Source organism: Aspergillus viridinutans, assembly GCF_018404265.1.
Source record: "Aspergillus viridinutans IFM 47045 DNA, scaffold_1, whole genome shotgun sequence".
Classification (NCBI taxonomy): domain Eukaryota; kingdom Fungi; phylum Ascomycota; class Eurotiomycetes; order Eurotiales; family Aspergillaceae; genus Aspergillus; species Aspergillus viridinutans.
The window spans coordinates 5280526-5295590 of record NW_025091217.1 but is presented as its reverse complement, the minus strand read 5'-3'; the positions used below and the strand labels follow the sequence as shown (position 1 = coordinate 5295590).

Genomic DNA, 15065 nt, shown 5'->3' with positions numbered 1-15065 from the left:
AATCATATTGATGAACGAGAGCTTGGATGTTTCATTACCACTCTGATGTCTAGCGTTCTTCCAGTCAGGATTGGTGCTTGAAACAAGCACCCGACGAGCCATTGCTCTCAGTTCCTCTCGAACACCCCTGAGTTAGCTGAAATTGAATCCTTGCTTGAAGACCATTATTCTGACAATCCAGTCCGAGATGGAAGCTCTACAGATCGCAGATACCGCTTGTTCACACAACCACAACTCAACTATGGCTATCGATGTTATTCGACTGAACTAGCTTCCGAAATGGAAGAGTGTCAACCTATCATGCCGACAGAGATCCGAATTCTTTATCGTCGGAAGGTGGCCTAGATGGACGATCAAGAAACTAGGACTGGGCTGGGAGCCAAGGTTATTGGAGTTGTCAGTTGAGCTGCCATCTATAACTCCACATTCTGCCTCTCGCTCAGTTTGCGGGGTTAGTCCCCGGCGTTGCATTGCGGCGTTTGGTATTTGGATGCCGCAACAAATGCCGAGGACGATCTATGTTGGATTGACATCGGGTTCGAGCTTTTATACTTTTATCGGATCAAGGGAAGACCTCAGCTGTCAGAGGGGGTGGATGGCGCTGGGGATATAAATGGAAGCCATGGTTGACCATCGCAGACCATAGCTTCTATGGAAGGATTGCAAGGGACAGACTTACACTTCCTATAAACACATGCAAACTTATTCTACTACTCTCGACACGATGACAAATTTGAATCAGCCTGAGGAACATGTTGATGTGCTCATTGTCGGGGCTGGGCCAGCTGGCCTCATGTTGGCAAACTGGATGAGCCGATTAGGAATCAAGACACGCATTGTGGACAAGCGTAGCACAAAGGTCGGTTCAGTTGATCTCCATATTGAAGACTTACTGATGCGTTGCGCAGGTATTCAGTGGCCAAGCAGACGGGCTCCAGTGCAGGACACTGGAGATCTTTGATTCCTTTGATTTTGCCCACCGTGCCTGGAGAGAATCGAACCACATGCTGGAAATCTGCCTCTGGAACCCCGACAAGAATGGCGTTATCCGTCGATCTGATCGTATTCCCGATACTATCCCTGGCATTAGTCGCTTCCAGCAAGTCGTTCTTCATCAAGGCCGCATTGAACGGTTCTTCCTTGACTCTATCAAGGAGCACAGTAATATTACTGTGGAAAGAGGAGTGATGCCCACTTCTTTTGAATTCGATGCCTCCAAAGCTGCCGATGTCGATGACTACCCCATCACTGTCACCGTGCGCACCTTGACAGAGGAAGAGGCCACCCCGAAGCAACAACAGGCTACGAATGGCGCCGCTGTTAGCGATGGGTTGTTCCGAAGTAACCTCTCCCCGGATGACACGGACGACATGCTACGACCAGCTGAGCTGGATAGCCGTGCAAATCAGACCCAAGTTGTCAAGGCTAAGTTCATGGTTGGCTGCGATGGTGCACACTCGTGGGTCAGACGCCAACTAGGCTTTAAGCTGGAAGGAGATTCGACAGATTACATCTGGGGCGTGCTCGATATCATTCCCATTACCGACTTTCCGGATATTCGAATGCGTTGCGCGATCCATTCTGCCAGTGCGGGGTCCGTGATGGTCATTCCTCGCGAGAACAAGCTCGTTCGGCTATACATCCAGTTGCAGTCAACAGTCACTGGAGGTGGTAAGGCGGACCGTTCGAAGATTACACCGGATATGATTCTAAAGTCCGCACAACGCATTCTTCATCCATACAAGCTGGACTACTCGTACTGCGACTGGTGGACTGCGTATCAGATCGGTCAACGAGTTGGTGACAAGTTTTCGCTAGAGGAACGTGTGTTCCTCGCTGGCGATGCAGTGCATACCCACTCACCAAAAGCTGGTCAGGGTATGAATGTAAGCATGCAGGATGGTAAGTGTCATATCCCGTCCTCTGTAGTGATTGTTTGAAACCTACTAATGACCACTCAGCTTATAACTTGGGCTGGAAGTTGGCCCATGTGGTCAAAGGCTACAGCGACAGCGCAATCCTCAAGACCTACCAATCTGAAAGGAGGCGCATCGCTCAAGACCTAATCAACTTCGACTATCGCTTTTCTCGCCTCTTCTCCGGGCGTCCAGCCAAGGACGTTATGGATGAGGAGGGGATCAGCATGGAAGAATTCAAGATGGCGTTCCAGAAAGGAAACATGTTTGCAAGTGGTATTGGTAAGACAATGCAGTCGCTCCTCAGTATTTCATCTTACTCAGTCTGACCATATTGAAACAGCTGTCGACTATGGCTCTAGCCTCCTCGTTGCAAAGGAGGGAGACTCTGGCGAACAAGGCGATGGCACGGACGTTGCAAGCAAAGACAAAAGCCTCCGGGTAATCAGCAAGCAGCACCTGTCAACTGGAATCTCCGTTGGCATGAGAATGCCGAGTTTCAAGGTGCTCAACCAATCCGATGCTCGGCCATGGCATCTCCAAGAACTGCTGAAGAGCAATGGCCGATGGCGCGTGATGGTTTTCGCCGGTGACCTTACCAACCGCGAGAATTTCGGCCGCTATAGCCAGCTGGGAGAAAAGCTTAGCAGTCCGACTTCATTCCTTCGCAGATATACGCCACCTGGGCAGCCAATCGACAGTGTTATCGAAGTCCTGACTGTCCATGCCGGACCCCGCACAAGCATTGAACTCTTAGACTTCCCCGAAATATTCCATCCGTATAGCGAGAAGCAAGGATGGGATTACTGGAAGGTGTTTGTGGATGATGAATCCTATCACGAGGGTCATGGAAAGGCGTACGAGAACTACGGTATCGATCCCAGACGTGGAGCGAGTGTTATTATCCGACCCGATCAATACGTCAGTTGGCTCGGTGAAGTGGATGACTATGAGGACATGGAACGCTTCTTCTCTGCGTTTTTGAAGCCACAGTCGCTGCTGGCCCAGAAGGAGGTTCCCGTAGCTGCGGAAGCTTCCACTCTATGAAAAATGACCTGTACTTTCTATTTCCCCCGGAGTGATTCTGAAAAGATGTCGTGGATCTTTGCTTGATACCTATTTGCCTGATCGTCCAAGTCGGATGATACCCGTGAAATATTCTCGTCTATTTTCAATCCTAGAGAATTCTCTTCGAACAGAACATGCGCAGAGTTTGAGTAGCTAGATCAGGATTCTGGGTCTGTACTTGGTTGCTGCATGCATCGACCATGAAGAGGTGAGAACGGGTTCGAGACTCGACCAGTGGATGTAACAACGATTAAGGAACTGGACCCATAAGGTATGAGGATGCCAGAGCCACTGCAGTTAGAATCGTGAGTGGCTCATCCGGTGGCCAGGCAGTCCACCGGTCCCATGGATCACCGTGATAGGGCTATTGTACGGGTATAAAGCTCTGAGAATTGACTTTCAAAAAGTTGCAGAGCATATGGTGACGGAATCATCATTTCATATCGGATTCAGGCGGAAGAGACTGCCAGTTCTGATGTTGTAGAGCTCGAACCATTGAGTAGGCATCGCATACTACGAGCACAGTAGTTCTACCCAGTACAAGCTTCAGGTGCATATGCACTGCCGCCCAACAGCTGGCTATAGCTTCGTTCTTGCGTGACGATCATTCTCTGACTGACCCTGGCCACACTTTGTTTTTACCTCGACAACCTGGATGATAAAAGTCTACTATACTGACTAAGACAGAAGATCAATCTGATTGATCCATACGGTGGCTCAACTTCCCTGTACTGGTGATTTCATGATCGCGCTCCCATGCATGACGTAGCATATTTTCCATTTCCGCAACATATCGTCATTCTCGGCCTCCGGACATTCCGCACAGAATAAAATATTCTTCATCCCTAGAATCAAGCAGCGCATCAGATCTGCGTCTTGTTATCTTAATTTCCTCGTCGTGGCACCTGTCAGACTGCGTGTTCGAACCTACTTCCTTCGCGTCGTGGTGACTTACCCAGTATACTAGCTAGGGCAACTATACCCCAGTGCGACTACAAACTCGCCAAAAGAACGAGATAAGAACAGCAGCCAGCTCAAAAACTAGTCAAAATGGCCCTCAGAGGAATTCAGCTCGGCCTGAGAGTATGGGAGGTACGTGTAGACTTCTATCCACAGCTACAACGTCTTTCGACACAGTAGCCGGACGAATAGCTAACAAGCGAATAATGTGCAGTTCGTCTTCACCTTGCTCGTCATGGCCTTGATCGGTAACATCATCGCCATGGCATTCGCAGGCAACCCCGCCACGATCAACTACAGCATGTTCGTTTCCACATTCTCGATGGTATCGCTCTTCTACCTCGTCCCCGCCTCGATCAACATGAGCTGGGCCATTCACCCCATCATCATGATCACGCTCGATGTTTTGAACAACATCTTCTTCCTGACCAGTGCAATCGCACTGGCTGCTCGGCTGGAATGCCGCTCCTGCTCCAACGATGTACGTTGCGGCATCCATACAGCTTGGTTTATAGCGACTAACGAGCCTAGAATTACACACTCCACAACGAAATCACCAACGGCGCGCACAACCGTCAGAAGCGATGCCGTGAGGCTCAGGCCTCTGTTGCGTTCCTGTGGTTCGCTTGGGCTGGATACATGGCTTCGACGATCATCTCTATCCTGCAAGCTCGTAGCTCTACCGTCGACATGCGCAGCCGGACCGGTCGTGCTCCTCGTGGACGCCCTAGCATGGCTCAGGTCTAATTGCAGTGATACTGTATGTGGTGCTTTCTTTATGGCGGCACAGGCTCTAATCAGTCAGTAGTCTTCGGTAGCAGACGTCTCTCTAGCAGCTCATACGACTGTAACGACAACCGTCAATGCTAAGAGGATCTGCATTGGTGCCAACGATGTACGATGTTCGATGATGTTATGCCGATGAAAAATAGGCTGGGAGGACAGGGGGAGAAAACTATTGGTGTTTAATGATAATCTGGGGTACACTATAGGAGTCATGGGACGGAATTTGTGCCGGATATGTCTGGTTATGGATGGCAGGGATGGGTGGAGGACTGGAGTATTGGGTTCTTTTCATATTGTTCATCTGTACTTTATACGTACTCGTATGCTTAATACTTTGCTTTAATGTACTATTTGGGAGTATACAAAATGATCCACAGAGTAAATCTCATATCAAAAAGCAGCATAGAACAAGACATCGACACAAAATCACGCCAACATCAGACATCTGCGCTTTGCCGCTTGACCATCACAATCATCGACCTTCGCACAGTATCCTTTGCATCTCCGAAGTATCGTCCTGATCGAAAGCTACAATCGAAAGCGTCAGCCAGATAATGAACTACATAGTCTAACACATACCTCCAATTCAAATTAGCCATCACGACATTCTGCACGCCCCGAATATACTGCTGCACTTGAGCATCGACATGCTCACCCCAGCTCGGAAGCTCTGCCAGTGCAAGATACCAGTCCCTATACCGAGCGACGAGCATATTGCCGATATGGTTGAATGCCATTTGCGCCGGCATCCCGGAGTGACGGCATATGGCGACGACGTTGTGCGTTACTCCTTCTTTCTGTTGCACATCAGTACCATGAGGGCTCAACGATGAAGGATTAGGAGGTTACCTCTTCCTTGCAGTAGGAGAGTATATCGTTTTGTCTGTTCACTTAGCATCCGGTTGAGATTAGAAAGGGAAGACTTACAGAAGAACAAGGTCAACTCCGATACGTTCTATCTCCTTGATACTTCTGCACTCGAAGACATGGTCCGGGATATCCAGCTTGTGTGCGTATCTGATGGTATGAGTCAAACTATATCGTAAAATCATGGGCTAGACATACTCGACCAAAGCGAAAAGAGGCGCAACACCGGCCGACTGCTTTCGCAATGCCAGCATCTCGTCCAGAGATGGGTATCGGCCCATGGAGCAAGTGCGGACTTGCTCTATGCTGCCCTTGCAGTAATGCCTCATCGAAGCGGCGAATCTGCGTCTGACTCCTGTAGCCGCATGAGTAGTTGTACAGGGATGGCCTACGGTCGTACATACCAGCAGGAGAAGCCTGAGACTTGTCAGCGAAATGACCTGACCAGAAAGAAGAGCGAAGGGGCCATACCTGAGCCACACGCTGCCATACCGTGTTGTGAACTCGAACCAGGGGACTCTCTGCCTCAACCGGCAGCTGAGTACCGTCGTCCCGCATCCCAGCAAGTAAACTATCGATGAGCTGCTGAGCCCCAACAGGATCGTCCTTCAGGCCTCCGTTATCGAACACTGCCAGAATATGCTTAGTACTCGGACTACAAAAGCTGGGAGGGACGTACTATCGTCGAATGGAAACACCCAGTTCCCCCAATCACACACAGTGCGCAATTCCTCCGGACCAGCGTCCGGCGCCGCGACGGAACAGAAGTATGAGAAGTCGGTTTTGTGCAGGATCCGCCGTGATCTCTCATCAAAGGAGCATTCACTGGACAAACAGACAATTTAGTAGGCGGGTTTATCGTTCATCTTGGGTAGGTTACTGACTTGGCCAGCCATGCTTCGGATTCCTTCCTCACCTCTTCGTAGTGGGGATTGACCACCGGGTTCTCGGACAGAAACAGTACGAATAATTGAGGCAGATGAACGGGGATATGTGTATCATGCGTTGTTGTCCGCTTCTCTCCCAGCCGAACTGGGTTCTCGTGCACCAGACAGTCCGTCATCTTGGCTTATGGATATAGATGATATAGATAAACTGTTTGACTGGACTCGTAGAATCAAAGTGATACTTATATGATTCTTATCCTCAAGGATAGAAGCCATCCCAACGAGTGACATGATCTTATACCCAGAACCCTCCATGTCAATTAGATTTGGAGTGAACTGTAAATCGACAATGAACCTCCCCCGGGCGACAATAGCAAATCTTTCCAAAACGAATACTCAATACACTCCTGAATTCTGATAGCACCAAACACATAACGTTTCTGTCATTGGACCTAAAATCCGGAGGACAGTTGCGAGGTGCGATTTCTTTCATTGCCACTGACAACCTAGTGTGTTAGAGTTCGCCCCGTCTCGCCATGATCTTCGTGGCCATCAATCACAACCGCAAATTTGATGTCGTGCTATCTCAACATGCAAAGTTCATCTTCAAAGGCGCCTACCGTGGATTCCAAGACAAAGAAGATGGCCTTGATATTGTTCTCCACTGTGGAGAGAAAGTGCCACATCATTCTCGCAACTATTGAGCAACTATTACTGCGCAGATCATTGCCTGAACCTTATTTGAAGTTATTTCAAAGGGTTCTGTATCCCGATCTTATCATCTCATCTGAGCCAAGATTATAGATACAAGATGACACAGCTCATCAGCACAAGCTGCAATCGCTACACCAGTCCCGGCAGACCTGTATCTGAACATGTTCTTGACGAAAGGTACCCAGCAACATCCAAGATTCCCTGCTCCCGAAAAGCACACTGACTGACTCAATCCCGGCAGACTGGTACTAAACCTACGCTGAAGTCTCTTTTCTTTATCTCTCTCACCGTCGCCACAATGGTTGCGAAGATCGTCAACGTGGACTGAGACTGAATGAGAATGGGTTCTATCTCTTGTCTGGCAGACGCAAGAGGCTTGCAATGGACTCTATCAGTTGGATGGTTATCGACCCTGTTCCCCTCGCGCTGCCGCGTGGTCATGGCCTCCTCAAATGACTGAGTTCAAGCCTAGGTCTATTGATGCGAGCATGATAGGGGCGATATCAAGCGTGAAGTGTCTAATTGGCTACGGTATAGTCTTCTCTGCCTGATTCCAAATTCCAGCAACGCTCTCTGCCGTGCTTCATGCTTCACTAGTGGTTTGACTTTCCAAAGCAGGAAACGCCTTGACTCCAGACACGGTAGAGGGCTTGACTTCTTTGTTTCGATCAACGCAATGGCCTCGTGTGCAATTTCTAGTATGCAATGAATCGGCCACGTCGGCATGATGGCTCGCCATGAAAGACTGGAGAGGATTTCTGTGCTGCGGTCTGACCATGATCTAGGACAATCTCGAAGCTGGAAAGGGGACGCAGATGGAGCAAGCGTATATAAAGTCGTAGCTGGAACTGTTGATAGCCCTAAGTATGTAGAATTAGACACAAGCAGTATGTCTTCTACTTCCTCTTTTTCGAGCTCTTCCCCCCGCGTTGGGGAAACGATAAGCAAATGGGGCTATTCGTTCAAGTGGACTGATAGTCACCTCGCCCAGGACACCATCAAGCCCTTGCGCCAGGAGTACGATACCCTCGGTGCAGCGGCCCTGGAGCGAATCCAAGCGGTTCGTGCTGCCCTGCTCGAAGAAAGCAAAGCGAAAGGCACGCCTCCACCCCCAAATGACCTCTACATCCTTCTTCGAGACCACCACGGCGAAGACGAGACGCTGTCCCAGTTTTGGAATGAGCTCCATACCGTTCCTGACTGGGTAGACTGGGAACAACTCGAACGAGGCCAGAGGTTCTTCTACCGGTATGCTATTGCAAATATAGTCGGCTTTGCGCTGCAGGGGTTCATGGCGGAGAATTCGGTACGCCTTCTTTCGTCTCCTGGCATGTATCTTGAAAATCCTGACCACTGACCGTCCTAAAGGCCGCCTCAGGAGTCGTCGAAGTCCTCGTCCGAACCGGCGGCTTCTCCACCCGCATGCTCCTCGGACGACTGCTCGAGACCTTCCAGTGGCTCGTGCAAGTCACTCACAGCCTGGCCGCCATCCAGCCCGGAGGAGACGGGCACACTGCAACGATCCGCGTCCGACTCCTCCACTCCGCAGTCCGCCAACGAATCCTCAAGCTCTGCGAGCGAAAACCCGAATACTACGCCGTCAGCCACCACGGCATCCCAATCAACACCCTCGACTCTATCCACTCCATCGCCACCTTCAGCTGCAACCACATGTGGCTCCAGCTGCCCAAGTTCGGAGTCAAGCCTTCCCAGCACGAGATCGACGACTATATCGCTCTCTTCCGGTACCTGGGCTACCTGCTCGGCACGCCAACGGCCTTCTTCGAGACAGCCGAGAAAGCAAAAGTGACCATGGAGAGCTGCTACCTGCATGAGCTGCGCATAACGGAGACTTCGCGAGTGGTGGCGTACAACTTTGTGCAGTGCGTGCAGAATCTGCCGGCCCCGTTCCATGTGTCTAGGGGTTTCATTGAAGCGGGCAGTCGGTGGATAAACGGTGATGAACTCTGCGAGGAGCTTGGTCTTGGGCGGCCGGGGGTGTTGCACTATCTTGCTTTCGCGGGGCATTGTATGCTGGTTGTATTTATGGCTTGGCTGCAGCGGCTTGTTCCTGGGCTTGATGGCTTTGTGATCAATGTGAGTTCTTTCCATTTGTTTACATGGTGGGGACTGACCGTCTAGTTCTTCCGATCGATTCTATACAGGGGCCTTGTGCGCAGAAAGTCCCGGACTAACTTTCAGTTTCAGTATGTTCCGCAAGAGGGCAAGAAAACTGGAAGGGAGGCATATCAGGCGGGCAGAAAAGTTCAGACCGGTCAGACGAGTCACGTATGGATGGGCCTGTTTGAGGTTATATTCTTGTTTGTGGTCCTTGTCTTCGGTGGTCTCGCTGTGGCAGGTATTCTAGCAGGTGGGCTACGGGTACTTGAGTTGAGTGGAAGAAGAGTAGTATAAGAGGAGTACTGAGTATCAAACTATCTTGAATGTTGCTTAACATAAATCTATTCACAACTGAAGTACAGAATAGTATCAAACTATCTTGAACGTTGTGTGGAACAATCCAATCACATAGGGCAATGTTCAGTCGCCTTGCCATGCCCGGCTTCCTAAGGAAGTTCAACCCGTTACTGACGAAAAGTTGTTTATTTCTTGATTCTGGGGCGTTCGACAGCATAGGCAGCGCCGCCATGCGGGGAGGCAGAAGAGCCAGGGAAAGAGAACGCTGTAACCACAGCGTCCCGCATAGAAGCAGGGCGCATACCCAATATTTTCTCGATAACATCTTCAGGCGTTCGATTAGCATGAGCAGCGCCCCCAATAGAGATATTTGGAGGGAAGCAGCTACCTGTAACAGCAGAAGGCAGCCGAATATTAGAAAGAACAGCCGCAGGGCAGTGTCTTGTCGTCGACGCCCTTGTTTCATAACGGTGTCTTAGGCTCAGGGGTACCTGACCTCCTCAGCTAGGAACGGAGTTCTGCAGCGACGAAAGGCAAGGCGGCAATCCTTGAGAATGAACTCCCAAGGGACTCGGGAGTTCGATATCGTAACTCCATTTCGGCGCAAGCTGTGTTTGACGCAGGATGTCGTCTGCAAGGGATAGTGCCCAGCTCGTCGTACAGTCGGCTTCTTTGATGACTTTGAGGCAGTAATGCGTAATGCCATTTTGAACTTCTCGCTAAGGTCGTCTGCGAGTTCTTTCATCCTCTTCTTTTTTCCCCCTCGTCTCCCCCGGTGTCGTTGACGTCTTCGACTTCGACGTCGGGGGCCATTTCTTGCATCAGGCGATGGTGCCAAGTAATACTTGCTGATTGTTCATGCCACCGGTTGATACCGTTCGCTGTTGTCATCACGGGGGCAGTCGCTGCTTCGTCTCTGGCACCCAGAGCAGAAGAGGCCCAAGTTGTGCTCTAAGAAGCTCCACCAACGCTGTGGTATTGGAACATTACCACCACAAATCCGATGGTAATCGATCATCGTTTCAAGAGCATTCCAACTTCGTTCTCTGAATGTGACCTGCGATGCAAGTGTCCATTGGACGTTGGTGTCCGAGCATGTCGACAGGTTGAGTCCACGTGAAAAAATAGTCTGCCACGGAGTATGTGGCAATGCATCATCGCTTCCAGGTCGTCCACTTTTTCCAGGATGGGTGGTAGTTGATCATTACCACCGGGGCATGCGATGATATTCGATCATCATCTCCAGGGTATTGCAATTGTTCCATTGGACTTTGATGTCTGAGTATGTTCGGACCGGATGCGTCCACGTGAAGAAATAATCTCCACGAAGCATGTGGTTATCATCACTTCAAGGACATCCGATGATATTCAATCATCGTCTCCAGGACCTTCCACTTCTTCCAGGACGGCTGTGGTAAATGACCATTACCACCAGAACATCCGATGATATTCAATCATCGTCTCAAGAACATTCCAACAGGCTTCCCCGAAATCGGACCTGCGTACGCAAGTGTCCATTGGACTTGGATGCCCGTACGTATCCAGGCGAAGAAATACCCGCGCAGATAAATTCGGCCTCCATCCCATTTGGTTATTGTTGGACGGCTTGAAAAATTGGTCCCCAGCTTCAGAAAAGAGTCGACAATAGCGTCCTTTTGGGCCTGCGAGAGCCGGGTCGATGACCGAACGGCATGAATATGCCGAATGCAGTCCACAGTACTAGCATCAGGCCCATTCCGAGGCCGAGAAGCAGACGCTTAAAGAAATATCTGAACCAGTGGCATAGCAGCCATATTTCTTGACAAACTGAGCTGGGAAGCGTAACCTACTCAGTCAGCTCACGTCTTGCTACCGATAGAATCAGACTTACCATACCGAGATCCGATTGGTGTCAAGATCTTGCGAGGTCTGCATGTGCATCTGGAGCCTGAACTCGAGAAGCACATCGAGAGAAGGCCCGGGGCCCACGATTCTTCAGAAGAATCTTCGTGTGAGCCCGTTCAACATCTGCCGTTGTGGGTAATGGCCGAACACGCCATTCTCAAGGTCCAAGGCTGAACCGCACAATTCATCAGCGGAATCTCCGCAAGTGCCTGTGTCTCTGCAGGCTTGCCGGTGCGCGTTGAAGGGTCAGAGAGCCAGCAATCAGCAGAATCTCCGCCGGCGAGCCGGTCGAACGTGGCAACAGAACCGGAATGCCCGATGCGCAGGATTCCGAAACGACCTGCCGCATGGGACTTCCCAAAGCCGATAATGGTTTTGGAAGAGGCAGAAGCGCAAGATTCATCAGCAGAATCTCCGCATGGCCAGGGAGGTCGACAGTAGGTTCTGAAAGAGGCACACCTCAAATCTGGTTTGTATTTCGAGAAGGTAAAGAATAGCACTTGCAAGAAAGATAAAGAAGTATCCGATGAGAGAAAAGGGCTCAATGCTAGCCCATCGACCCGGGTAGGAGAAGATGAAGTCAAGTCTAGCGGTGTGAGTGATGAGATGAGAAGAGAAGAGAAGAGATTCTGACCTGGGGTCTAGGGGGCTTTTATATGTCTGCCAACAGCATGGGAGTCATTCTAATCCGGTGAATCAAGTGCAAGAAATGATTACATCCGGTGAATCCATAGAGAATGAGACATATAGAATGATGGATAGGCGTGTGAATGGGGTTGGCGTGAGGTTGTACGCCGAGCTTTTGTATGCTCACTATGCGGGTCTCTGCAGGAGACGTTGAATATCTCCTAGAGGCAAAGAGATGATGAACAGTGCTGAGAATCAAACAGATGTTGACCAACGCCGAGAGACAAAGGGATGATAAACATTGTTAAAGGAAATCATGAGCAACAAGCTGATGCCAACCTAGAAGTGAACCTCCCGATGGTCATGTCTATAGATGATGCACGCGTTGATTTGTTCTTAGTCATACAGGAATATCAGGAACATACATCCTACAGTATCTACATGTATACTGTATGAATACCTGCTCAAGAGAAAGAACCTTGGACCGAACCGTATCTGTACTGATTAGCATCAGATCATTGCAGTTGAGAGTGCAACTCACCCCTGAGGACACTGGCTTCCCAAAGCAAAGCTACCGCTCCTCATGTAGCAGATTTTCGCTTCCTGACACTCCACATTGGTGCAGTTGGGGGACTTTTCGCTCATCTTACCCTGATAAGCATTGTGCAAGCTCACCAGTTCGATATCTTTCTCCATAGCCTCCGTCACCCGATGCCAAAAGGTGGCATTCAAGGGGTCGTCCTTGTCCCAGCCTGCTGCGGGACCGTACGTGTCACGGGTTGAGTATTCAAACTGAAACGTGGGACCCGCTTCTATGAGTGACGGGTAATCGGATACATTGCTGAAGAAGGTGTAGGCCTCGTAAACGTTGAAGTCGCCAGTATCCACTTCGTACATCCTGAATCCGCTGTTCAGGTTCGTCAACGGCGTGATGCTTGGCACGATCCAGCCGGTTGTCAGCGCCGTGTCCTGGCTTTGCAACGTGCCGTTGTTGGCATAGTAGATCATGAACTGGTCCTCGTGGGTATGGCCGAAGAAGATATTGGCGACGACATGGGGCGAGTAGCGGTCCACAATCTGGTAGAACAGATTGGTGGGATCAGGGAGGGGATTGGAGCCGTCCCATCCGCTGAGAACATGTCCAATGATCCAGACACGGTCGCCGGCATCTTCAGCCGTTTGAAGCTCGTCAATCATCCAGGAAAAGACACCCGAGTTGTCGGGATTGGTGGAGTTGATGAAGTTGAAGTAGTTTTTGGCTAACCAGAAATCTGATAGAGTCAGTGCCTAGCATATTGACCAGTGCTCGGGTACGTTTACCAGTATTGAACGCAATAACGCGCAGACCGTAGTGAGTCTTGACAGAGTATCCACCGTACTGTGTGCGTGCCTCCTGCGCAGTCTTCTCATCGATCCATCCTTCGTGTTTCCAAAGTCCGGCAACATGCTCGTAGTTCCAACTCTGCTGTTCGCCCAGAGGCCCTGGAAGATTATGAGGAGCATTGATATTCTCGGGGCTGGTATCGTGATTGCCCAGCGCAGCAAAGACAGGTCCGGTCAGGTATTCTTTGAACATGCCATAGATGCTAGTCTCCGTGTACGCGAGATATTCTCGAGACATTTCCTGAACTGGATCATGCGACACAAGATCACCAGTGTAAAGAGACCAAGCCAGAGAATCATCGTCCTTTCCTTTTCCGGTCCCAGTCAAGGGCCCAATCGCCTGAAGCGCAGCCAGACCAAGATCATACGGCGTGTCACACTTGAAGGTCCCGTACGCCGGGGCAGGGAGGAGGACCTGGTCCCTCGAAGCAGAATTAAAGTTGTTATTGCGGCAGCACAATCCGGACGAGCAATTACCCTCGGAGCTGACCGAGTACCGCGGATCCAGGTGAAAGTCGGAAAGATGCAGCACCTTGACCCGCTTCCCGCTCGCCTTGGGAACGCGAGGATTTGCTGGCTTGGGCTTCGGGAAAAGATCGGAGGTGTCCAGTGGCCTCGTCGCTGGCTGACCGCAGAAGGACTTGCTCAATGCATGGCAAATATAGTCCCCATCAAGACCCTCGACATCAGCGTAGGCCAGCACTTGCGTCCAGACGGCGCCGAAGACCGACGCAGCATAGTCCTCTTCACAGGTGGCATTTGACTTGAAACTGAACTGCTTGCAGAGCGATACCATGGTGTCGGGCACTAGAGTCGGTGCATATAATGCAGCCGGTTTGGCTACGGCCAACACTGCCTTACATTTGTTGCAGCTACCGTGCGTAGCATTGCCATTGATGATGCTGGTCACATTAGCCACCACAGCTTGGATGAGGTCATGTTGTTGACCATCAGAGAGCTTCTTCGAAGGGGTTGGGAAGACCACTGGGTCGTTGTTCTCAGTTGGTATAGTGTTGGGGTTGGTCAGATTGTATGGGAAAGTTGTATTCAGCACAGGATCCTGAATCACTGGCTGGGGCTCCTGAGTGGGCTCCGCTGGGAGGTAATAGTAGGAGCTGTGCGGAGTGATGCAAGTCAGCTACTTCGCATTGGTACACTCATCCAGACTTACGAAAATGCGGATGTAGGAAATCCAGCCGGCGCAACATAAGAGGATGCGCCGGGAAGAGATGAAATATCCCCTTGACTCGGAACTGCCAGGAGAGAGGCTAGGACTGCCTGCCACTTCATTGCAGCCAGTAAAGACTTGACAGAATTATAACGGCAGGAAGAAATCATTCAAGGAAGTGTCGGGATTATACAATGGCATTGACTCAATTTCCCGCTCTGTATCAGCCTATATCTGAATCAAGCGCCACCAAGAATCCGCGATGCGATAAGGTAAACAAGCTGATTTCTCGTTTGGGACAACTTGGTGATGCACGTGGGAATGATCGTCCAATTGAATGGCAGATAGGATCTTGAATGAATTCATTTTCGATATCTATCTACCTCA

The 15065-nt window shown here is 50.3% G+C and overlaps 5 protein-coding genes across 5 annotated transcripts; 3 read left to right on the top strand and 2 right to left on the bottom strand.

The window, feature by feature from the left end:
• Positions 1-724: 724 nt before the first annotated feature.
• Aspvir_001543 (putative FAD monooxygenase) lies at positions 725-2963 on the top strand (the record flags this gene model as incomplete). The annotated part of the gene is made up of 4 exons (XM_043266663.1): positions 725-859; positions 909-1902; positions 1962-2198; positions 2260-2963. The coding sequence occupies 4 exons, from the start codon at positions 725-727 to the stop codon at positions 2961-2963; spliced, it is 2070 nt and encodes a 689-aa protein (XP_043122598.1).
• A 1071-nt stretch (positions 2964-4034) lies between these two features.
• Positions 4035-4691, top strand: Aspvir_001542 (MARVEL domain-containing protein; the record flags this gene model as incomplete). Its single annotated transcript, XM_043266662.1, has 3 exons — positions 4035-4076; positions 4159-4425; positions 4476-4691. 3 exons carry the CDS (start codon positions 4035-4037, stop codon positions 4689-4691), a joined length of 525 nt encoding a protein of 174 aa, XP_043122597.1.
• Positions 4692-5167: 476 nt separating this feature from the next.
• On the bottom strand, positions 5168-6660 carry Aspvir_001541 (terpene synthase family protein; the record flags this gene model as incomplete). Its single annotated transcript, XM_043266661.1, has 9 exons — positions 5168-5258; positions 5310-5527; positions 5580-5613; positions 5658-5747; positions 5796-5952; positions 6002-6014; positions 6069-6226; positions 6277-6422; positions 6482-6660. 9 exons carry the CDS (start codon positions 6658-6660, stop codon positions 5168-5170), a joined length of 1086 nt encoding a protein of 361 aa, XP_043122596.1.
• Positions 6661-8087: 1427 nt separating this feature from the next.
• Positions 8088-9613, top strand: Aspvir_001540 (oxygenase MpaB family protein; the record flags this gene model as incomplete). The annotated part of the gene is made up of 3 exons (XM_043266660.1): positions 8088-8504; positions 8567-9295; positions 9407-9613. 3 exons carry the CDS (start codon positions 8088-8090, stop codon positions 9611-9613), a joined length of 1353 nt encoding a protein of 450 aa, XP_043122595.1.
• A 2978-nt stretch (positions 9614-12591) lies between these two features.
• On the bottom strand, positions 12592-14800 carry Aspvir_001539 (PPN1 endopolyphosphatase family protein; the record flags this gene model as incomplete). Its single annotated transcript, XM_043266659.1, has 4 exons — positions 12592-12622; positions 12669-13398; positions 13448-14625; positions 14682-14800. The coding sequence occupies 4 exons, from the start codon at positions 14798-14800 to the stop codon at positions 12592-12594; spliced, it is 2058 nt and encodes a 685-aa protein (XP_043122594.1).
• Between the last annotated feature and the right edge of the window lie 265 nt (positions 14801-15065).